The sequence below is a fragment of the Neoarius graeffei genome, chromosome 2 (assembly GCF_027579695.1).
Source record: "Neoarius graeffei isolate fNeoGra1 chromosome 2, fNeoGra1.pri, whole genome shotgun sequence".
Lineage (NCBI taxonomy): Eukaryota > Metazoa > Chordata > Actinopteri > Siluriformes > Ariidae > Neoarius > Neoarius graeffei.
This window is the reverse complement of record NC_083570.1, coordinates 44,177,674-44,202,964: the sequence shown is the minus strand read 5'-3', so window position 1 is coordinate 44,202,964 and position 25,291 is coordinate 44,177,674. Positions and strand designations below refer to the sequence as shown.

The window sequence follows — 25,291 nt, the reverse complement described above, 5'->3', positions numbered from 1 at the left end:
GTAGTTGCTGATTTAAAAACTTAAAGCTAGACTGCCTTTCAGATTTAGGTCATAAAAATAATTTTCCCCGACACCCAATTATTTTTGTTTAGTGGACCAAAAGCTACTGAATTCGAATCACAAATTTCCAATTTTATTAGTTTTTTTTTTTTTAAATAGAACAATTAATGAATTTACGGCCACGTGGCCCTAAATTCTCTGCTATTTTTTCCTGCTTCACCATGACCCAATACAAGATACTACATCATGCATCATGTGGTGGGCTTTCCCCGTTCACACGAGGCATTGTGGGATACAAATTTGAAACAGGAGAGAAAAATTGAAGATGTGAATGAACCGTGAAAGACCGACTATAGTAACGGAAAGTGAGAAGAAAAGACATTATGTTGCGAAGGAAAGGAAACGCAGGACCAAACTAATAAATATCGGCGCTCAGCGAGCACCTCGGTGTGATCAGCTGTTCGTTTAGTGACAGAATGATGGAACTGTCAGTGCACGGTCAAAGGTAAACCTGTAGATGGCAGTAATGCAACACTGGATGCCAGCTGCCGTAAAACCCAAAAGAAGAATGAAAAGAAGAAGAAGCAGGTAAACCTGCGCATGCGCACATGGACTTCCTCTGTCTGCTTGACTGCGTGAAGCAAGTGATTTCATGCACATTATTTGCTCAGGAATCCCCTCAAATTAAATAACTTCCCAGCCACAGAATGGCCTTTTTTTTTTAGATATTGCAGAAATAAACATATAAATCACAATGACCAAATTTCAGAGGGAACTGTTTCACCAATTTTATGAAATCGAAAGGCCGTCTAGCTTTAATCCATATGCCTTATAAAACAGCTAAAGGGAAAAAAGAGGATAAATTATTACAAAAAAATTTAAAAAACAGCCGGGGGGGGGAGCTAGCAACAAGACACTATGGGAATCAACCTCAGAAACAGCAATGTGAATGCTACAAGAAACATGGCCACCATTATCCACAGGCCTAACATGGAATCGACAGTGAATCATGTTGTAATTTCCTCTGTTACTGGATACAGTTTTCAGGTAAATATTAGTTTAGTATGGTAAAATCAGGGTGGTGCAGTGGTTAGCACTGTTGCTTCACAGCAAGAAGGTTCTGGGTTTGAACCTCGTGTCCTTTCCGGGTGGAGTTTGCATGTTCTCCTTTGCCTGCATGGGGTTCCTCCAGGTGCTCTGGTGTCCTCCTATAGTCCAAAGACATGTGCATTAGGTCAAGCATAGGTGTGAATGGTGGTTAGTTCAGTGATAGACTGGTGACCTGTCCAGGGTAAATCCCGCCTTTAGCCTGAAGTCAACTGGGATTGGCTCCGGCTTCCCTCGTGATGCTGGTGGATAAGAGGATGGAAGGCTAGATGGTAAAATAACAGTGTGTGAAGTAGGTGCTACTTTTGGCTAAGATTGAGCTAGCCAGCATTCAGTGTTGTTGGCTAAGGGTACGCTGACACTTGCACGATTCCGTGGCACGCATTGGCACGACTCGAGTCGTGCCAGTGCGCAAACTAGTCGTAAACTGGCGTGAAGTGTGCGTAAACCCGTCGTGACTGCGTGCCATGTCAGGACGAGAATTTTGAAATGTTCAAAATTTTGGTCACGACAAAATTTCTCGACCGGGTCATGAACTATGCGCAAACTGTTCGTGATCTCGTCGTGAACTCGTCGGGACGATGCGGGAGGATGCGTGCCAGTGCGTGGAAGTGCGCGCCATGCCACGACTGTCACGAACTGCCACGAATAGTTCACGAACAGCTCACGTCAAGTTCACGAGTAGTTCACGACATGTTCACGAATTGGTGCGTGTCGCAGCATGGCCGTGCCTTCCCACTGACACGGTCACGCATTGATGGCACGAGCAGTTCACAACTAGTTTACGGACTTCACGAACAGTTTGCGCATGGCACGAGCAGTTCACGACGAGTTCACGAGCAGTTCACGACTACTGCGCGACAGTGGCGCTCGCGTCGGTGCGGGGGTATATATAGGGCTTCCCGGACACTTCTCGCCATTCGCAATTTTTTTTTCTTGCTTTTTTCTTTAATGTCTTTTATTTTCTATTCCTTCATGACTTTTTTTGGGGAGGGGGAGTTTCGTTTCTTTTATTTCAAAAATGGAACAACTGTGGATGCAGCTCATGAAGCTACTACCATTCTTTCTTGCCAAGGGACAGCACCAGCAGGGGACATGTAGTAATGTGACAGGTAGTCTCGCTGATCCTTTGCATCCTTCTGGGTATGATGGCCGGTTAGAGGCAGCAGCCCCTGCAGGTGTCGGTCAGTCCTCCATCCACCAGGGATCAGATCATGTGTGTCCGGATCTTCGCGGTCCACTTCTGAAATTGCGTGTGGGTATCTGATGAGGATGAGGTTGTGCATGACACAGGCGTGCCCAAGTCGGCACGACACCGTCCGAATTGCGCAAACTTGTCGTGCCAATGCGGGAAGTGCGTAAACTATGCGCAAACTATGCGTGAACTCGTCGTGCCAGTTCATGAATGTGGACGGGCACGCATTCGTGAACTCGTCGTGAACTATGCGTGAACTAGTCGTGAACAGTGCGGGAGCCTCCCAGTTCGTGCCCCAAAATGGCACGACTTGCCACGACAAAATCGTGGCCAAAAGTCGTCCAAGTGTCAGCCTAGGGTGACTTAGCGGTTGTAGCTAGCTAACACTTATTAATACACATTTGGACACATATTACAAAGATATAATGGATCTAAGAATGGCTGAACAGAATAAAAGAGTTCACTATTGCTTTTAATGACTGATAAGTTCCATGTACACTCCAATAGCGTTAGCATTGCTTCAAAAACCTGCTTCACATATTGTGTTTCTACCATGTTGAACTAAGATTTACTTGAAAACTGTATCCAGTTAGAGTATTTAGTGGAAATATAACGTGACTCACTGCCGATTCTATGCTAGGCCTGTGTCTAATGGCGGATGTGTTTCTTGTAGCATTCACATTGCTGTTTTTGAGGTTGACTCAGTGCCTTGTGGACTGGCTTTAGCAATTAAGCTGCAACTTTTCCCAGAAAGAGAGCTTCCTTTTTTATTTTTTATAACGGCTAAAGCATGGCTATTCCCAACATTTGCACAAGTATAATTTAATCATAACTCATAATTTAATTTATAATTATGACAATCAATCCAGTCCTGTTATATGTATGAAATCAAGTGCCTGTGAAAGACCAAATGAATTTTCCCTCACAGATATTATAAGAGCGTATGACAACAGATGGTGTCAAATGTTGGCATTAAATCCATGAAATGTCTTTTGCAGGTTCTACCTTTATCACCTGGCTGACTGTTGGCTGTGCTGTATGAATGACTGGATGAGCAGCTGGCACTGCTGTGTGCTGGCTGACCCCGTAGTCTCATCCGTGAGGCATGAACTAGTGCCCAGTACCCTGCACAAATGGAGGGGAGCTGGCAGAGTGTTGACCCACCAAGTCCAATTCCCTTCACTGAGGTGATGACAGATCAGATACCGTATGTTATCCAAGCTCAGTAGCAAAAAAAAAAAAAAAAAAAGTTGTGTAGGGGAGTGCGGGGAAACTTGGGACGGGGGACAGTTTGTATTTGCATAAATTAATTTCAGCCAATCAGGTTTTAGATGACATCAGAAGTCCGATGTTGCCCCTTAGAGTAACCGACTTCCTTTGGAGCCATGAAGCTGGACACTGCAGTAAGGTTTGTACAGTTCAAAATTTTTGGCAACCAAAACTTGTATTTTCTACTTCACAGTCCACCTCCATTCTATAGTGTAATGTCTCATCTCATCTCATTATCTCTAGCCGCTTTATCCTGTTCTACAAGGTCGCAGGCAAGCTGGAGCCTATCCCAGCTGACTACGGGCGAAAGGCAGGGTACACCCTGGACAAGTCGCCAGGTCATCACAGGGCTGACACATAGACACAGACAACCATTCACACTCACATTCACACCTACGCTCAATTTAGAGCCACCAGTTAACCTAACCTGCATGTCTTTGGACTGTGGGGGAAACTGGAGCACCCGGAGGAAACCCACGCGGACACGGGGAGAACATGCAAACTCCGCACAGAAAGGCCCTCGCCGGCCACGGGGCTCGAACCCAGGACCTTCTTGCTGTGAGGCGACAGCGCTAACCACTACACCACCGTGCCACCGGCAGTGCCAATCTCTGTTTCGTAACCCTCAGCCTCTCGCCTATATTATGTAGCTAGGGTTACAGTAGGGGGCTAGTCCTCTGGTAACTGCAAGCGTTCTTGTGGTTTACAAAAATAAAATTGTTGAAAAAATGTTTGTTAAAAATGTGGGCGTGAACCTGCATGAGGGTTAAACTTATTTCATTCCTTCTTGAGAATAGACCTGTTTTGTCTCATCAGGTTTTGTGTAACCTGACATTTCTCGATAGCTGTACCAGCACTGTGTGTTCATACAGTTCATATGTTACAAGTTTTGATAATACATAAAAATTAAACAGGTATTTTACTTTTGTCCCATGTCTCCCCTCAATGTCTCATGACTCCCTGCAAAAATAAAGACAGAAAAAAGTGAAGCCTGAAGGTCAGTATGTACAGTATCTGCCAAGCTGAGAAACTAATGTTGTGGTAAGAGGGGATAGTAAATCCTCTCTAATGCAATATGAATGTGACACTACCTGCAAAGAATTTCACACAATCTACAAAAGCTAAAAACGTGTCCCAAGTCTCTCTGCTCTCCCCTACTGATGCAAGATTTTTTTAGGCTTGATTACATCAAGTATTTAGAGTATGACAGAATGACAGCTGCATAAAGAAATGTTGTCTATTTTAATTTCTTCCAGGACTGATTGCTCAATACCCCTACTGTATTTCACTTGAAAACTGTTTTGTGCATTCTCTAAGTGTTAATTAATGAATCTGTGACATAATTACATGAACAGTTATCGTCTGATACTTAATTTAGCAAATGGCTGCAGGATAGGAAGCGTCTGGGACTTGGGGCTCCTGCTGCTCTCTCGGTCTCTCTCTGCTCCTGATGGAATCATGTGACGTGTGTATAGATTTAATTCAGGTACATTCCTAAGACGCAAATAAACCGCTTGACGCCATACGACCGGATTTCTATACCTGTGAGGCCTAGGATTCAAACTCATAACCTCCTGGTCCATTGTCCAGGGCACAGTCTTTCTCTCACTTTCTTTAAACAAAGCTAAGAAAACTAAACAATCCATTGAATCCTTAAAAAAGAATGAATGTATCTATATATCCGAATACAAATGTGTAATATAGTAGTACATATCCTCTGTGTATCAGTCTCATGAGAAACAATGACCTTTTTCACATTCTGTTTTACTCGCTGCGTTATGTAAAGCATATTCATCCATCACTGAAGCAACAGGAACCACAGCAGAGCTAATAAACAGGATATGTTTAAAGCTCCATAGCAACAGAGACCATAGTTCTCATCATACACACACACACACACATCCCTGTCAGAACACATATTAGGAAGGTCCATATCTGATTCTGTGTGACATTCCACACACAGCGCTACTAATGAAGCAATTTTCTTCCTATAAAAAAAAAAACAAGAAAAAGAATCAGTTGTGAATAACCGTGATCTTTCCACCATGCTTTCCCTCACTGGGGGGGATGCAGTGGACAAGATACCATATTTGCCGTGTTGAGCAAAAATATATGTGATAATTCTTTCACCAGCATACTTGCTGTCCAAGCATTATTTATAGATAACCTCACTCACCAGCTACTTTATTACTGTAGGTACACCCATCCACTTGCTTTTCTATGCACTTATCTAATCAGCCGATCCCTTGACAGCAGCACAATGCATAAAATCATGCAGATACAAATCAAGAGCTTCAGTTAATGCTCACAATGTTCAAACATCAGAATGGGAAAAATTGTGATCTCAGAGTGTGACTTTCTTTCACTGTGGTATGGGTGTTGGTTTGAGCCAGATGGACTGGTTTGTGTATTTCAGAAACTGCTGATCTCCTGGGGTTTTCACACACAATGGTCTCTAGAGATTATACAGAATGGTGCGAAAAACAAAAAAACACTGAGTGAGTGAGAGTTCTGTAGGTGGAAACAAACGCCTTGTTGATAAGAGAGTTCAGAGGAAAATGGCCAGATTGGTTTGAGCTGCCAGGAAGGATAGCAACTCATAGCAACTCTTTACAACCATGGTGAGCAGAAAAGCATCTCAGCATGCAACAGCAGAAGACCACATTGGGTTCCACTCCAGCAGCCAAGAAAAGGGATCTTAGAATCAAGAACAAGTTCCTATTAAAATATCCGATGAGTGTATTTGTACATATTACACAACATATAAAGAAATGAACAAACATGAAGCATTGCTGTGTCACTTTGTCATTAACGTAAAGCTTAAAATTCCACTGTAAGATAATCTGGAAATAAATCTTTACTCTTATCTACCCTTACAAAAAGGAACTTTATTCAAGTGTGCTTCTAGTATACTTCTTTTAAACTAAAAATAAGAGAGGTTTTTTTTCGCAGTGCGGTTTCCATCAAATCTTGCGCTCTGATTGGCTGGCGAGCGGGTCTGTAGCCTACGGTACGGACCCCAGTTACGGACCCCGGTTACGGACCTCTGGCGACTCGCTCGTTCACAACAACAAACCTAGTAGCAACTTTTGTCAACATTTATCTTTTTTATAAGATTTATTTATAAGATTTTTATAAAAAATCTTGTAAATTTTTGCCAGCATTTCTCAGGAGAATAGCATTAATTTTACAGCATGGATAGCGATAACGACAGTGTTCACAGCGAAAGCAAGTTTTACTACCCTGAGGAAGAAGAAATAAAAGAAAACATTTCAGGAGAAAGCTAAAAACCTGTAACTGTTGCTAACGCCGAGCAAAAACATGGCTTTAGCCTGAATGACCTAATTTTGTATAAATAGGGGACTACATAGGCGGCAAAATGTAGTTGTTGTTTTTTTTCCTGCCATGGAAGTGCACTTGTATACCGAGGAGGAAGCCATTTGCATTACAGCCGTGAATGAGGATTCAAAATGGCGGCTCGGCTCGGTTTTCCCTTTCGGGCGCTCTTGCTTTCTGTTAGAATTTGGTAAAGAAAAAAATAAATATATTATTTACCAGCTTAAGGTTGGTCCGTATGGCCTTGAATACTGACTTCGGCCCAGAGGGCATTGGTCAGTACTTTCAAGACCTCAGTCACGGTATTTCACAATACGGACCTCCCAGCTGGTACGTAAATAACATATATATATTTTTTCAGTTTATTTTTATTTATTTATCAGAGATATACTTAATAAAGTTATACATAAGTATACTTGGCTTATACTGAAAAGAGTATATAGAAAAGTCTAAGTATATTAAGCTTATACTTAAACGTTTGATCAAGATATACTTAACAAAAGTGTAATAAAGTATTAAAATATTTGTGCCTTATGTTTAAGTGGACTTGCCCTGTAGTTGTGCTTCAGCATTGTTGACTCTTAGGTATGTCTGTGGTTCCATATAAGTTTTTTTTTTTTTTTATTTCTCCTGAGTGGGATCATTTAATTTCTTTTAAATTATTTATTTTCTTTAGAGCTTTGATGTCAATTTCAGTTGTCACTGCCATGTTTTTATACTTTGGCATTTAATCCAATGTTGCTTTAAATTTTGATTTTTAAGGAAAATGAATATGTTTTTAATCCTGAGTATCTGTTGTTATTTTGTGAATTCTTACCTTTATAACTTCATTGTATCTTAAGGTACAAAACACTTACAGGTAAGTGGTCTGCTGGTAGTGTGCATGAGGTAAGGGTTAGGGTTCAGGCTAGAAAACTAATAGCATACCCAGAAGGGTAACTGCAGTATACTTCAAAACTAAAAAGTGGACTAGATGTATATAACCAGTAACTAATAGTATATTTCCAATATGCTATAAACAGAGATGGACAAAGTACCCAACTTCATTACTTAAGTCAAAGTACAGATCCCACTGGTCAAATGTTATTCCGATACAAGTGAAAGTTGTCCAGTCAAATTTTTACTTAAGTTAAAGTACTGAAGTACTTGCTTTTAAAAATACTCAAGTATTAAAAGTACATTTTCTGTCAGATCATCATTGTATTCTTGCCACAACGCTTACAAAACCTAATGCCGTTTACAAAAGACAGAAATGTGAATTTACAAAATGAACACATGCTGTGCATCATGGTGGTTTAACGTTAAGCTAAAAGTCAGTGAAGCTCCACCTGGCATGCTAGCAAACTCTTTTCAAATTCAAAATCATATTGGGTAGCTCACGTTACTAGAAAAGAAAGATTTCTACATTGTTTATTTGGCAAAATTATGCTAAAACATATTTCTGAAAGCACTTCAGATAAGTTAACGTTATTCATGTTAGCGTAACTCCGTTTTTACGTGCTAACTAACAGTGTCCAAGTTAACTAGCTGTGTGTTAACGTTAGCTGTGGACAAGGCTACGGCAACTTGGCAGGAAAATCCATAGAAAGTCATTTGACTAACCAGACTGCATAGCTATTGCAACACTATCGCTAGCTCTAAAAGCACAGACAACTTCATTGCAAGCTTTCTCTTGGAATAAAACGTTTATATTCCTCAATATGCTTCCGCAGGTTGGACGGCGAGTTTTTGTAGGCCGTGATGTGGTTCGTTTTTGGCAAACAAAGCAAACATTTAAAACGAAATGAATCTTTAATCCTTTCAGAAAACCGATACATGGGTTCTCGGTATGGCCATGGGTGCGTGCATTCTCCAGAAGAACCGCCTCCTTCCATTCTGCCATCAACTGATCATGTTCAAATAATACTGCGGAGAAATCATTGAACTTGATTTTATAGTCTATGGATGTGACGTGATCCTAGTGATGACTGACAGGCTGTCTCAGTGTCACCTGAGAAAAAAAAAACAATCATGTTTTAGAAAAAAATTAAAAAAAAACATCCACTTTCAAAGCTGCTTCATAGTAACGAGGACCTTGATAGAAATGTAGTGGAGTGAAAAGTGCGATATTTGTCTTTCAAATGTAGTGAAGTTAAAGTCAGAAGTTTCCAAAAAAAAAAAAAAACTTCAAGTAAAATACAGATACTCAAAAAGTGTACTTAAGTACAGTACTCAAGTAAATGCACTTCGTTACTGTCCACCTCTGGCTATAAAGTCTACTTTTATAAACTAAAAAGTGGACTAGAAGTGTGTAACGAGTAAACTAATAGTATATTTCCAGTATACTACAAAGTATACTTTAGTAAACTAAAAAGTGGACTAGAAGTATAAAACAAGTAAACTCCTAATATATTTCCAGTATACTATGAAGTATGCTTTTGTAAACTAAAGAGTGGATTACAAGTATAGAACTAGTAAACTATTAGTATATAAGTTTACTTGTGGTATACTTGCAGTACAAAATAAAAAATACTAGTTGTATACTCAAAGTTTACTTCTCTTAGACTTAAAGTATACTTTTTATAAACTAAAAGTGGACCAATTTAGTCCCAAGAAGTATTAGATTAGTTTACTAACAAGTATACTGTAAGTACATTGATATCAGTATACTCGGTACACAAAAGTATACTTAAGGAAATATACTTTACTTAAGTATACTTAATAAAATGAACTTGAAGTATACGTCTTTTTGAATAAGGGGATTTACTCTGATTAAATTCGATATGCACAAATTAATGTACGCAAGAAACTTTCCTTCCTGAACCTCTTGTTAGGAGACCTCATTACGCAGATGTGAAGCTGAAACCATTGTACTGTACATCTGGAGACAAATGTAGGAGCGTCTGGAAAGCAAATCAGTGTTTGCTTTGGTTGTATGAAGGAGTGATGATGCAAGTGTGCTGGACGAGGAGAGAAGAGGATAAAGTACAATCCACACAACAGGAAACAGTTATACAAGTCTGATTTATTCCATGTGCTTTGCCAGGATATAAATAAAGGTCAAACTTAGAAAATCAGAGTGCTGGAAGCCCAAGCCTATGTACATGTATGTTAGCAATTCCGCTTTTCTCACACAAGGTTGTTGTAGTTTTTTTTTTTTTTTAATTTTTTTATTACTGATATTTTCACCAGACCTTTAAAATTTGGTACTATGTTAACCAGTGTGATATTTTCTTTTTCTTCCCCCCGTTCTTCCTTTTCTTTCTTTTTTTATGTTAAACTACATTACATATTTGAACAATGATTGAGGAAAATATTTATGTACAGAAGAACTGTGGCAAAAAAATTCTACAGTTACACTGAGTTAAAATAGTTAAAATATCCGCGTATCATCTGTGTATCAGCCCCATGAGAAACGATGGACTTTTCACCTGAAAGCAAAATTGAGTGGAACCATTCACACCTTTTCTGTTATTTTTTTTCTTTTTTCTTTTTGTACAATACTATTTTTTCCAGGATGGCTATTCTTCTCGAGTCCAACATGTCATATAAAAATAATATAACATCAAGACAACATTAGACAAGAATTGCACATGTAAAAGAAGAATAATTAATAATAACATAGTCAATTAAGGATTATAATAATGGCAATATAGAATTATATTAGACATTAAAATGTTTTACCAGTATGAGTACTAATCGGCATGGCATCGTCAACAACATTTCTGTAGTGATTTTGGCATGAGACACGTCACTTTCATGGTTGTCCAGTGCAATAAATCCATTCACATTGTGCATAATATTCATAATGTACGATCAAACCAAATGAAGGGAAATTAAACAGGAGTGAAAAGTAAAAACATGGCAAACCAGAAAGTCCATTGTTTTGTCCCAGTGTTGTTACTGTGATCTATGGAACTGGGCAAAATGAGTCTGTCAAAATGAGTAACCATGGTACGGTATATGTCCTATCCCATGGTACCTTGCCTTTCCCCCAACCTTCTCCCTCACACAACATGGTCCACATAACAGAGCCCGAGCCCAGTGAAGTGAAGTGAAGTGAAGCGAAGTAACGTAGCGTAACGTAAAGTGTGCATTCATACTCAATACATCCCTGCCATTCTGTAGTCCACTGAAGTATGTGTGCTTCATAGAAAAGCCAGAGGTTCACACCAGTAGTCCTTTGCACACCAAGTTTTATGTCAAAGGTTCAGTCACAAGAGGCTCTGCCATGTTTGTAGTCCAGTGCCACTCATAGGCTCCGTATTTTGCTGTCCTTTTTTGCAATGTGTGTGTGAGAGGGTCCATGTTGGGGGCTGGCTACATTCTTTGATTTCCACAGTAATAGACATGGGAGTCCGGCATTACCCTGCAAATGAGATTAAATCACTTATCCAGAGCGTCCATAAAAAAAAAAAAAAAGGAAAAAAAAAAAAAAACAAGCCTCTCAGACGCCCCCTTCGCCGGTCCAACACAGCCAGAACACATGCTCTCTGCGGGCCGAAGGGCCTGTTTCCGGGCTGCTTGCATTCAAAGCCAAACCAAAAACAAGGCAAAGCAATTAAAGTGGTTTTCTTTAAAGAGGGTTTTCAACACACTGTTCGTGGTGAGTGGATCTAAACGCAACACCCTGACTTCAAACATGCAATTTTACCTGCAAAAATGGTTCACAGCAAGCCGAACCCCAGGTTGACCAATACAGACCACAATGGGGGAGGGGGTGTGGGGAGTGTGGGGGGACAAAAACAAAAAAACAACCAAAAAAAAAAACACAACCAAAACCAAAACCAACCAAATGAAAAACAACCACAATCGCATCTCCATTTTTACGCTGTCTTGACAGGGTAGTGGTCTTACAGTTCCCATTTTTCTTGCCCTTAAGTCTCAGTGGCTCACTGCCTCACACACTGCCTGATGATGAACAAAAGTGGACCCCCCCCACCAAAATACACTGCATTTATGAGCTTGTAGCAGCATTATGGATTTAAAGTCCTCATTCAAGCAGTCAGGATGTGTGTCTGGTAAAAGTGCTAAATGGAGGACAAAGGAAAAATGGGAGGAAAAAAAAAGCAAATCACATCAACCCCTTTTTTATATTCGGAGGAGAATGAGAGCGAAGTGAATGGTGTGTTTTGGCCAGAGGGCTGAGGGAAGGGGGTCGAGAGAGAGAGAGAGAGAGAGAGAGAGAGAGGGCACGGCAGCGACATCATGCAGAGGCCACGGTAAAACGGGGCAGGCTGGACCGGACCGGGGCGGAGAGACACGGGCGAGTCAAAGGTCACTGGGCCCATGGCTCCGTGGGGGGCCTCTAGAGGGCGTGCTCTGAAAGGCACACACACAGACAGGAGCGGACAGTGGGTGCATATTAGAAAATAGTTGTCTCATACTTGGTGTTGACTCCTCTCTTGGCTTCCTGTCCTGGCTCCACGATCCACGGGACATTGCCATGACCCTTCTGCTCCATTGAAGGCTGCTCCATCTGGATTAGAGACAAGAGTTACAGAGCATACATATCAGACTGAGGAGGAGGAGGAAGAGGAGGAGGAGGAAGAGGAAAGAGCAAACGCTGATGTTGATTCAGATGATGCTAGATGGTTGGGTAGCCACAATACTGTAGACTTGCACAGTAAATATGCAATGAAAATTCTTTTTTTTTTTGAAGAAATGCACAAAATTTGAGTGGAAGGGTAAAACGCTCTGGAAACCCAAGTGTACGTAATACATAATTGGCATGGAATAAATCAGTGGTGCTGCACATAAATATGTGCTAATAATCAATGTGTCAGTGTTAATAACAGTATTGTTATTGTAGACATTTCCCATCACTTCTCCTGCAAGTAAACAAATGTGTGTAAAAATGATGACAAAGTTACAGCCCTTGATTAACAAAATTATACTTTGACAATTTCATGAGTGTGTTTTCCTTCTGAAATCAACTCCTCTCTCAATTTGTGTAGGAATTTCACCAAACTTGACAAAAGGCCTTGTTATATGTCGGTAGTACGCGTATTGTTCAATTCGGTCGCATTTTACCAGAGTTACAGCCCTTGATTAACAACCTTGTACTTTCACAGTTTCATGACGGTGTGCTCGCCTTCTGACGTCAACTCCTCTAACAATTTTTAGATGAATTTCTCGAAGCTTGGCAAAAGGCCTTGTTATATGACGGTAATACGCAGATTGTGATTTCATTTTGTTTGTGGAAATTTTCCCAGAGTTTCGGCCCTTGATTAAATAACTTGCACTTTGACAATTTCATGAGGGTGGACGTTCTTCTGAAATCAACTCCTGTCACAATTTGTGGAGGAATTTCACCAAACTTGGCAAAAGGCTTTGTTATATGACAGTTATACGCATATTGAAATTTCGTTGAATTTGGGCAAATTTTCCCAGAGTTATGCCCTTGATTACTAACAAACTTGTACTTTGGCAATTTCATCAAGGTGTGCTTGCTTTCTGAAATCAACTTCCCTCACAATTTTTATCCCCCACTGGTCGAAAGGCCTGAAGGGGGATTATGTCGTGGCGATGTCCGTCCAGCCGTCGGGAAGGGTGCTCACATTCTGAAATCAACTCCTTTTACAATTTTTGGAGGAATTTCACAAAACTTGGCAGGATTCTTTGTTATATGTCAGTAATACACATATTACAATTTCGTTCAATTCAGTCGCATTTTACCAGAGTTATGGCATCATTGCCAGCGGGGGATATTGTGCTCTCGGAGCACTCTTGTTATATATAATATTGTGCTTATTTAATAAAAAGTGTTAAAAAGTCAAATCTGTATTTATCTGAATGTACACAACTCAAAACAAAAATCATCATCCTTTATACTACAGACAAACCTACCCAACAACTATATTTATAGCCACCAATTGCACTGCTGTCCTTGTATCCTTGGTGCCTGAGATTCATTTCACACGCAGTTCTCTACAGGAACACACACACAATAACAACACATGTCCACACACAAAGTAGTCTATGCCTTCTGCTGATCTACGCAATCGTTTCTTTATCTGTCTGTTCCATACGGAGCCACATGAAGTATGGAATAACACTCGACAGACCGTGCGATTATACGCCATGCCGCGGTGGTGTGATTCGCGTCATGCCGTTACCATGGAGAAATGGATTATTTTTGTATAACCGCACAGTCTGGAGTGTGTTATTCCGCTTATACCACAGCGATTTCCCAGTGATAGCATATTAATAAATTATTAATACTAATATTATTATTTTAATGGTTAATAGTTAAGATTTAATGCTGTGGAACATCCACAAGACAAGTTAGTTCCTGTCATCTCAGGTTATATTATATATTATATCCGCTGCAAGCAGTCATTCCCTCACTATCATCTCTATCTCTCTTGCTCTTTCGCTCTCAAAAAATTTTGAAGCTTTGCAAAGCACCATAACTGTTACAAAGTGCTGACACAGGAGACTCCTTCTATGCAAATCAGAAAAAAGTAGGATGGTATGGATAATGAAAATAAAAAGAAAACAGTGATTTCTAAATTTACTCTGACTTGTATTTAATTGCAGACAGTATGAACCCAAGATAGTTCATGTTTTGTCTGATCAACTTCATTTCATTTGTTAATATACATCCATTCCTGCAACACATTCCAAAAAACAGTTGGGACTGGGGGTAATTTAGGGCTAGTAATGAGATAAAACAATTAAATAATGATGTGATTTGACACAGGTGATGTCAACACATGATTGTAATCATGATTTGGTATAAAATCAGTGTCCAGGAAAGGCCTAGTCTGTGAGGGGCAAAGATAGTCTGCAGATCTCCAGTTTGTTAACAAATTCATGAGGAAATTATTGAAATGTTTAAAAACAATGTTCCTCAAAGAAAAATATGAAGAGATTTGGATAGCTCACTCTCTACAGTGCGTAATATCATTTAAAGATTCAAGGAATCTGGAGGAATTTCAGTGCATAAAGGGAAAGGGCTCAAGCCAAAGCTGAACACCCATAATCTCTGATCCCTCAGACGGCACTGCATCAAGAACCGTCATTCATCTACAGCTGATATAATCACATGGGCTCAGGATTACTTTGGCAAACTTTTGTCAGCACAACAATACAGAGTTACATCCACAAATACCAGTTAAAATTTTCTGTGCAAAAAGGAAGCCTGATGTTAACCGTGTCCAGAAGCGCTGTTGGTTTCTCTGGGCTCAAAGGCATCTGGGACAGACACATCACATAGTGAGAATGTGTTCTGTGGTCAGACGAATCAATATTTCAGGTCTTTTTTTTGGAAGAAATGGACACCTTGTGCTCTAGATCAAAGACGAAAAGGATCATCCAGACTGTTGGGAGCAGGGCTGTCATGGTATGGGGTTGTGTCAGTGCCCTTGGCAACGGTAACTTACACTTCTGTGATGGCAGCAAAAATACACTGAGATTTTGGAGCAACATATGCTGCCTTCAAGGCGACATCTTTTCCAGGGAAATTTCAACAAGACAATGCAAAACCACATTCTGCACACATTACAAAGGCAGGGCTGTGGAAGGAGAGGGTGTCTGTCCTCTCTGTCCCCAATAGAGAATGTTTGGTGAATTTTGAAACAAAAAATATGACAACGATGACCCCATACTGTTGCACACCCTAAGACCTGTTTGCAGGAAGAATGGGACAAAATAACACCTGAAACGCTTCATCACTTGGTGTCTTCAGTCTCTAAACACCTTGTAAGTGTTGTAAGAAGGAATGGCAACATTACAAAGTGGTAAATGCTTTACTGTCCTAACTTTTTTGAAATGTGTTACAAGAATCAAAATTGCAACAAGTGTTTATTTTGGGAAAAAAACAAACAAAAAACCAATACAATTCATGAGTTAAATATCAAATAACGTGCTGTTGGATTGTTTTGAGTGCAATACAAGTCAAAGATTATTTACACATCATTGTTTTCAGTTTCAAGTTCAATTCCAACATACCATCCTAACTTTTTCTGATTTGGGGTTGTACAAAAATAATCACTTTAGGGTGGTAACAGTAACTCGGCCTCATACCACCCCAGTGGGGATTTTTTTTTTCCACAGGACAGTTGGCCTGTCAATTGCCAGCCTCTTATAAGGCTGTCTGCGTCTTATCTTGAGCACACTTCGAGGCTGTCCACACGGCAACGGATTCAGGTGAATCTGATAAAATTGTTTATCGTTTCGGCCTGGCGTCCACAAGGCACCGGTGTTTTGGGTGCCCCAAAACGAGAACGGGTTCCAGAGTGGAAAAATCTGGCAACAGCGCCGTTGCGAAGTCATCTGGATGAGTAGAACGGATTTGTTTACGATGACGTCACAACCACATGACTAGAACAAGCAGCACTCTCGCTGTTTTGTATGAACCACTGCATTGCATTCACTTTTGTATACAGCTTTTCTTTTAAATAAACAAGTAACTGAACCATTTCTTGAATTTCTTTTTTTTTATTGGATAAGACTGCTTTTCAAAATGTTCACACACAATATAAAAAGTTATATAAATTATATAAAAATGCTTTTCAAAATGTTCACACACAATAAGAAAATTAAGTTATAATTATATAAAACTATGCACACTAATAAAACTAATTTGTACACACAGAAGGCACGATTTCCTTGCGTAGTCACAGCCATCTTCTTCTTGTTGTTGTGTGCTTGTTCCTGTGAGTGCTTCACGCCGGGTAGAAGAAGGGGTTTATGCGCATGCGTCCTACTTCTTCTATTGTTCTGGTGTCTCCAATGGGACCGTCTTACAGCGCACGTAGAGGTGTGGCATGTGTATTGCATCGTTTTCAGCAAGCGTTGCGTTGCCATATGTACCTGATATTTTACTGATCCGTTGCCCATGTGGACACGATATTTTTTTTAATAAAATCTCGTTGCCGTTGTCGTGTGGATGTAGCCTTCATCTACTTACTAGGCCTGTTGCAGCTTCACCAGACAAACAACCATTCAGAGTATCCAGTTAACCTAACTGCACCTTTTTGGAAGGTGGGGGAAACTGGAGCACCCGGAGGAAACCCACACAGACATGGGGAGAACATGCAAACTCCACACCGTCAGCTGTGAGGTTCAAACCTGGAACCTTCTTGCTGTGAGGCAACAGTGCTAACAACTGCACCACCGTGCCAACCTGGTGGGGATTATTTTCATATAAGATGACAGCTGTTTCAGTGTACACCACAGCCTGTGTTAAAAACTCCTCTGAAGCCCTCGAGACAGCACTGATAGAAATTCAGAAATGCCGTGCTTCTAGAGGCTTCCATGGCAGATTCAAGTACGTTGTGTTTTTAATGGGAGCAAAAATTTATGCACACTGGACAGCAGGATTTTAATACATCGTTTTGGGTCCTGCCCGGATACTATGCATCTCTGTGGGTGTATCGGAGTGTGGGCAAGTCAGTTTTTCATCGAAAAAAAGATTTCAACGTTTTATCGGACAGTACGCCCTTCACCCGAATGTGCGGCTTCTGCATATGATATTTGAGAGATCGCTTAGAGGGGCGGGACCTCATAACCAACTGCCAATCACTGAAATATAATGAACATGAGTGACTCCTCAAACTTAGTCACGTCAGCACCAGTCAGAATCACTTGGAGCCTGCAGTAGTGAGAAAAAAGACTCGTAAAATAGGTCACTCTGACCCAGACAGAACATGGGGTTAAGGATGGCGTGGTGCTATAAATAGAAATCTATTTCCAAAACTGTCTTGCACATGTATAGTGCACAAAGACCTGACTCTGGGGAAGCAGGGGAAAGGTGTAGGATGTGTGTGTGAGTCAGTGGGGCAGTGTGTCAGGGGTAGGTGGAGAAAAAGACACACTGCCCCACAGCACAAACAACCTCTCATCAATCATGTTCAGCAAGTCACTGAGAGAGGTCAGCGATACGACAAAAATATCATCATACACAACGTGTATCTGCATGTGCAGGCCAGCAGTGCTGCTTAAGTGCCTGCAAAACAGTAGACTCTTTTTAAAAATGAATGATGTACGTATAGTCTACAAAAATAGCATTTACAGCAAATTTAAAAAATGTACAAGATTACAAAAATTAAGTCCATCAGCTGCTTCATCAGGTGGTTAATAAAAATAAAGTCACAATATCCATTATATCTCAGAAAAACATAATGCAACATAATTGATCAGGACATCAATATTTTATCACTGTATCACCCAGCCCTATTTACAATCCCAATTCTAAAAAAGTTGGGACGCTGTGTAAAACATAAATAAAAACAATGTTTTCTGTTGAATGGGCTCAGGAACACTTCAGAAAACCATCGTCTGTGAAAACAAATCTACAGATTCAAGTTAAAACCAGATATAAACAATATCCATAAACACCGCCACCTTCTCTGGGCCCGAGCTTTTTTATGATGGACTGAGGTGAAGTGGAAAATTGTCTCAAGGTCTGATGAATCAAAAGTAGAAATTCTTTTTCGAAATCATGGACACCACATCCTCCAGGCTAAAGAGGAGAGGGACCATCCGGCTTGTTATCAGTACACAGTTCAAAAGCCAGCGTCTGTGATGGTACGAAGGTGCATTAGTGCACATGCCATGGGTAGCTTGTACATCTGGGAAGGCATCATTAATGCTGAATGATATATACACGTTTCAGAGCAATATGCTGCCATCCAGACAAAATCTTTTTCAGGGAAGGCCTTCCTTCTTTCAGCAAGACAATGCCAAACTGCTTTCTGCACATATTAAAACTGCATGGCTCTGGAGTAAAAGAGTCCATGTGCTAAACTGGCCTGCCTCCAGTCCAGACCTGTCTCCCATTTAAAACATTTGGCGCATTATGAAGCGCAAAATATGACAAAGGAGACCCCGAACTGTTGAGCAACTGAAATTGTATATTGGGTAAGAATGGGACAACATTTCTCCTTCAAAACTACAGCAATTGGTCTCCTCAGTTCCCGAACATTTACAGAGTGCTGTTAAAAGTAGAGGTGATGCAACACAATGCCCCGTCCCAATTTTTTTATAATGTGTTGCTGACATCAAATTCAAAATGAGCATGTATTTTTCAAAAAACAATAAAATTTCTGTTTCAACATTTGATCTGTCGTCTTTGTACTATGTTCAATGAAATATAGGGTTTCCATAATCTGCAAATCAGCACATTCTATTTTTATTTACAGTTTACACAGCATCCCAGCTTTTTTGGAACTGTGGTTGTATTCAATATGCATACACACACACGCACACAGTATTTTTAGCATCTTCTGAACGCACACAACTCATACAAAATCTTACAAAGACATAACAACCAATGAAAATAAAGAAAAATGAAGATGTTATTTATATTTATCAAACCGCACAACAAACTGTTATTTTATGCAACTAATATTTGAGTCCCACACATTTACAGGTAAATGTTACCTTTATCCAACTGTTGCTGTGATCTAGCAGGATTCTTTCGAACATTCAGAAAAACATTTAGGCTATCATGAGTAATTCCTAAGAACTGTGATTATTTTTAGTTGCCAGTCAATCAAAACCTACTATATCCTTTTGCTATAGTATAAATATGCACAGTCATATTATAAACTATATATTAAGCAGCTGGCTTGCACATAGAATTATGGATTTTTATCCAAAATATCCTGTAATAGCAAGAGATTTTTGAGAAACAGAAGTACAGAGCACTTGCCAGGATCTGGGTTCATAAAGTCAGCTCCAGAATTAATAGCACCCTTGATAAAGATTGGTTAAAAAAAAATTCTGGGGATAGAGGGGTGGGGGGTAGATGGGGGCTGGATGATATACCAATATAATGTGGATATTGTGATAAATTATGGAACAATATGGTTTTCTGATATCTCGTGATTTTTTTTAAATTAATAAAAAATAATAATAATTACAACTGGAAGCAGCTGAGATGATGTTAATTTTGTACTTAATTGTTAATGTTCTCTTTTCAATATTACTTTTTATAACTAATTATATTATTATTTATAAAATATTAAAATATAATAATTATAAATTTGTTTATTAATAATAAGCACATTTATAATTATTTATAATAAATAACCTACTGTATATACTGTGATAAATGTGTATAATTAAACAATGCCTTCGAGTATCATGATATTTCTGTGGTTTTTTTGTTATAACGCCAAATCATCAATTTTTGTTAAACAATATATTTTTGAGAGTGGTTAGTTCGCATTTAGAGTATTAATTAACCACAAAGACATTTTTTAGTAACTTTTTGAACCTTAACAAAAAGTGCCAGTAATTCTGGAACTGACTACAAAGTCATAGACTTCCAACATGTTAACATGTACACAGTAACAGTAAAATGCCTGAAGAGAATGTTTTCTATTTTTACACTTAAAGATCATTAGTCAGTGAAGCACATGCCAAATGCACACCATAAATACTTTAGGAAAGAAGAGTAAGTGGAGATCCAGACTCGGGCAGAAATCAGCACTCGTAAACCACAGCGTTAATGCATACACGGGGAAAGGTAGAGGAGTGCAGAGGCACAGAAGAGCGAGATGACACAGAGTGTGTAAGAGTGTGTGTTGAGCACTTACAGATTTGCGGATGTTGGAGCGTGGTTTGGGGATGGGTTTGGATGGTTTGCTGTCGAAACTCTCAGGCAGTGTGGACGAGCCATGGCCACCCTTCCTGGCCTGGAGAGCCAGCTGATAGGCCACCTCAAATGCCTGGCCCAGTGTCAGGATGATCTCATACGCCAGATTCTGCTCACAAATACAAAAAAAAAAAAAACACAGGTCAAGATTTTAAAAACTAGATGAGAATTCTTACAAATATACTGTATGTGTGAGTAGCTGCATGACTTTTTTGGTATATGCTTTTTTTATATACAACTGCAGTTTTTATTTAAGGTGTCCTTTTTATTACTGAGATTAAAGTTAGGTTTAGGTTTATCACAGCATTAACTACGAGTTATGAGGACAAAAAAAACAAACAAGGGTGATGCACTGAAAGAAGCTATAAATACTCGTACTATTTTCCCCCCCTCGCTTTGGCTCATAATGCATGACCTGAACAGTTTGTGAGTATGAACTGCTTGCTCTACATTATTGAAGGTAACTGTTCCTGTGCAGTCATTTCAGTATCATCAACTAAGCATTAAAGAGCTAGTTATCACATCCTCCAGTTGATTAAATGTCCATAATAGTCATTTGAATTGAGATCTTTAGATTTGACCATTATCTGTCAAATTATGGTTAAATTAAATCTCAAAGACAGATTATGGTGGTGCAGTGGTAAGCACTGTCGCAAGAAGGTTCTGGGTTTGAGCCCATTGGCCAACAGGGGCCTTTCTGTGTGGAGTTTGCATGTTCTCCCCATGTCTGCATGGGTTTCCCCCGGGTGCTCTGGTTTCCCTCAAAGACATGCAGTTAGGTTAACTGGCTACTCTAAATTGCCCATATGTGTGAGTGCGCAGAAAGGAACTGGCCACCCTACTGCTGCAATTCTGGCCAAGCCAACCAAAACATGGTTTGCCTCAAGCCTGGCTTAGATTTGGCAGTGACGATGACGTACGGTAGTTTCCTGACAGCTCTCAAGCTTCGTGAAGACCATACAGGAAGTAGGAAAGAACTATGCTCATCTAACTAGCTTTAATGAAAGCTTCTCCTACTTCAACAAATTGATTTATAAGATTGTATTTTATTTCTGTGTTTTAAGATACAATGCCAACAAACTTTACTAGCTCGCTGAATTGACATTCAAGCTTCAAAGCTTTATTTCTCACATGTGTAGTCATAGTTGCTACAAAGGTGCAGTGAAACGAGATATGGCGACTCCAAAGACGGTGCATAACAACCAATAAATAGGCTGTATAGTGTATAATACCGTGAGTTGGCCTAGTGGTTAGTGTGTCCGCCTCTCGATTGGGAGATTGCGAGTTCTACTTGTAGTCGGGTCATACCAAAGACCATCATAAAAATGGTATCTATTGCCATCTGGCAAGGCACGCTGCAATACAGATGTGAGTGGGGAGTCAAACTCTCGCGGTTACCAGAGGACTAGCCCCCCACTGTAACCCTAGCTGTATAGGCGAGAGGCCGAGGGCTATGGAAACGGATATCGGCAACGCCCAATGTGCCCGATTGCATGGCACGGGAAGGACTTTAGACTTATACATGGGTATAATGGGTATAAGGTAAGGTAAGGGGGAAGTGGAAGACAACATGCAAAAGCATACAAATAATGCACATATTAAAAAGTACTTGTGTATATACTGTATCTACAACTCTATGTAAGTATGCACATACAGTATGTATACACACTGTCCAGTGCATGTGCATATATGTCATGTATGAGCTATGTCCTGGTGCTGTGTCTGCTGTATGTGTACATAAGTGTTAGGAGCTGAAGTAGTGGTCTTTAGTTCAGGGTTTTGATGGCTTGGGGGAAGAAGCTTCTTCTTAGTCTCTCAGTTCTGGCCATGTGGTTGCGGAGACACTTTCTTGACTGACAGCATGGATATTTCTTCTGATGGCTGTTACATATATCAGGAAAAGTAGAAAAGGCAGTGTGAGTGTCTGCTTGAGGTGGGATGTAGACAGCCATGATGATGTGAACTCTCAAGGCAGGTAAGAAGGGGGTGGCATTGGATTATCAGACGTTCCAGGTTAGGAGAGCAGGAATAGGAGAGAACAGCAATGTTCCTAGCATTACACCAATTATTGTTTTTATGTTCTGTCTATACAAAAATTGGAGGAGGACTCCCCAGGTTGAATGGACTGGTCCAGTACTAGGGCAGTAAACTGGTTATCTAGATGATAACTCCACAGTAACAAGCCCTCAGTTCAATATAACAGTAGTTTGTTTAGTTTGCAACCTTTCCAGTAAGTTCATTAATTTTCCATAATACTGTTTGTTCACTTTGCGTGTTGGTATGACCAGTTCCACTACTCAATGTCTCTTTTTATGGTTTCAATTTTCTTTTTTCAATGTCTTTTGGTGGTCTTCCTCAACACCCTATTGAAATCATTGTCCAGGGTCTCTCAAGTCTTTGAGAATTTGTGATATTGTCACCTAATTGCACACTCTGTATTAGCATTTCTTTGTGAACATCAGATGGCTCACCCAAGGCCTCACAGTGTCGCATTTTTGATTGCTTCTTTCCTCTTTGCATGTCTGCAAGGGCTGCAGCTCTGTCTCCTCATTTAGAATTTATTTTTCAGAATCATGAAGTGTGGTCTCTATGTTGTTCTCCAATTTCTTCCCTGCCACAGATTCTTGCCCGTCAATTTCCACAATTGGTTGTTCTGGTTTGCCTCCTTCTGCCAATCTTGTGGCAAGAGGTAGTGCCTCTGTATAAAGAATGGCAGTTCTTTGGTTGTGTTCTTCATAATTTGGGAATTTTCAGACTATAGCTAGCTCCTCTTCCTTGTTGTCAGGGCTCTTCCACTGACCTTTTGTCTGAGTCTTGAATCTTGACTGCAGTTCAGTGTCTTTGACCCATTTCCATTTCCAAGCCATTGGATCTCTCTGGTTTGTCCACAGATAAACTGCCACAAGTGAGTAAATTGTTTCTATGCAACACATGACTTCATACACAGGGCTCTTAGCACTCTTTCTTTTCATGACTACATTCACCTTGGCTTCCCAGTAGGAAGAGAGCTTACCTGGCCCCCATCTCTCAGACAGGTTGTGGACCTGCAGGTCAGTGGCAAACAGCCAAATGGCCAAAGAGCAGGTAGTATGGAGAGAACCCTGTTGCCTCGCTGTGGGTGCAGTTACAGGCATGGACCACATTTATCAGCAAACTTTTCCACTTAGGTTTTTGTGTGCTTGTGAAAGTTCTGAACAATGACTACAGAGCCCTGCTGTCTGTTTGTCCACTTGTCCATTTTGCTGAGGGTGCTGTACAAGAGCCATGCACACCAGAGCACTTCTTTCATTCTGCCATTAAACTTTCTCCCCATAGTGAATCTTTATAGGGAATCCAAATTAGAGGGCAAAGTGATTAAAGAATTTATCTGCTACAGTCTTCGCTGACATGCTTTTGGTGCCATATGCTTGGACATATTGTGTGTAGTGGTCTATTACAACTGTTTTGTATTCATTACCCTGTTTACAGGTTTCCTGGCCCAAAAGGTTGACACGAGTTCAAATGGGTACGTAGTGACAATAGGTTTAAAGCAGGTGCTAGTTAGCTCTTCTTCTTGTATGTCAACCTTAGTTGACTGTTTACTGCATATTTGTTAGCTGGCTCAGGAGAGCTACCCAGGGTGGACGTCAAGGACATTGAGCAGTCCCCACCCAACCATTCATGCCCATGGGCAATTTAGAGTAGCCAGTTAATCTAAACACGTACCTCTGGACAGTGGGGTGAAACTGGAGCACCCAGAGGAAACCCACAGGAAGAACATGCAAACTCCACACAGAAAGGTCCCTGTTGGCTGTGAGTTTTGAACCCTGAAGCTTCTCACTGTGAGGCAACAGTGCTAACCACTGTGCTGCCCGCTAGTTACCTTATGTAGTGGTTTCCTTTTCAGGAACTCAGAGACATTGGCCACAATGTTCCATGTCCCTCTGCATATGAGCCCCATAGAATTCAGTAGAATTTAAGGGTCCTGTCTACCCTCAGGTGACCCATTGCCTTATGCAGCTCCCTGAAAACTATGTAGAATATTCTGTTCACTTTTGTTGCCAGCAGCACAGTGATGTAGTGGTTAGCACTGTTGCTTCACAACAAGAAGGTTCTGGGTTTGAGCCCAGTGGCTGATGGGGGCCTTTCTGTGTGGAGTTTGCATGTTCTCCCCGTGTCTGCTTGGGTTTCCTCTAGGTGCTCCAGTTTCCCCCACAGTCCAAAGACATGCAGGTTAGGTTAATTGGTGGCTCTAAACTGACGGTAGGTGTGAATGTGAGAGTGAATGGTTGTTTGTCTCTATGTGTCAGCCCTGCAATGACCTGGTGACTTGTCCAGGGTGTACCCCACTTCTTGCCCATAGTGACCTGGGATAGGCTCCAGCTTGTCCACAACCCTGCACAGGATAAGCAGTTACAGATGATGGATGGATGGATGGATGGATGGATGGATGGACTTTTGTTGCCACTTTCGAAACAGCAATATCACATCAGGATGATCTGTTTTTAGCTGACAAGCAGTGGACCATTGGTCTTTCCTTCTAACCTTTAATCACTTTGTCTTTGTCTCGGCTGTCATGAATTCAGTCTGAGGATCAGGGATTTGGTCAAGGATTTACATAAGGTTGAAAAAGGCATATTCACCATACACACAACACCCACGTGTGCTGTCTTGACCCACTGTGGTGGTACATCTCTTTGGACTAATATCCCTTTTGTAGAAGCATTTGTCCTACCCTATTTCTTTGGTGCACTATTTGCTGAACTGTCCATGTCTAAGGACATCCTAGAAAGGCCATCTGCTTTGTGTTTTCCTCG

General features: G+C 40.5%; 1 protein-coding gene across 2 annotated transcripts in view; it reads right to left on the bottom strand.

The window, feature by feature from the left end:
- Nucleotides 1-9,891: 9,891 nt before the first annotated feature.
- Nucleotides 9,892-25,291, bottom strand: part of anks1b (ankyrin repeat and sterile alpha motif domain containing 1B) — a 504,499-nt gene continuing 489,099 nt past the window's right edge. For both annotated transcript variants that reach the window (XM_060914284.1, XM_060914285.1), the window contains exons 24-26: nt 20,437-20,604; nt 12,274-12,365; nt 9,892-11,255 (exon numbers count right to left, since the gene is read on the bottom strand). In XM_060914284.1, coding sequence (XP_060770267.1) covers nt 11,207-11,255; nt 12,274-12,365; nt 20,437-20,604 — 309 coding nt within the window. In that variant the 3' untranslated portion in view covers nt 9,892-11,206. The remainder of the gene's footprint in view (nt 11,256-12,273; nt 12,366-20,436; nt 20,605-25,291) is intronic.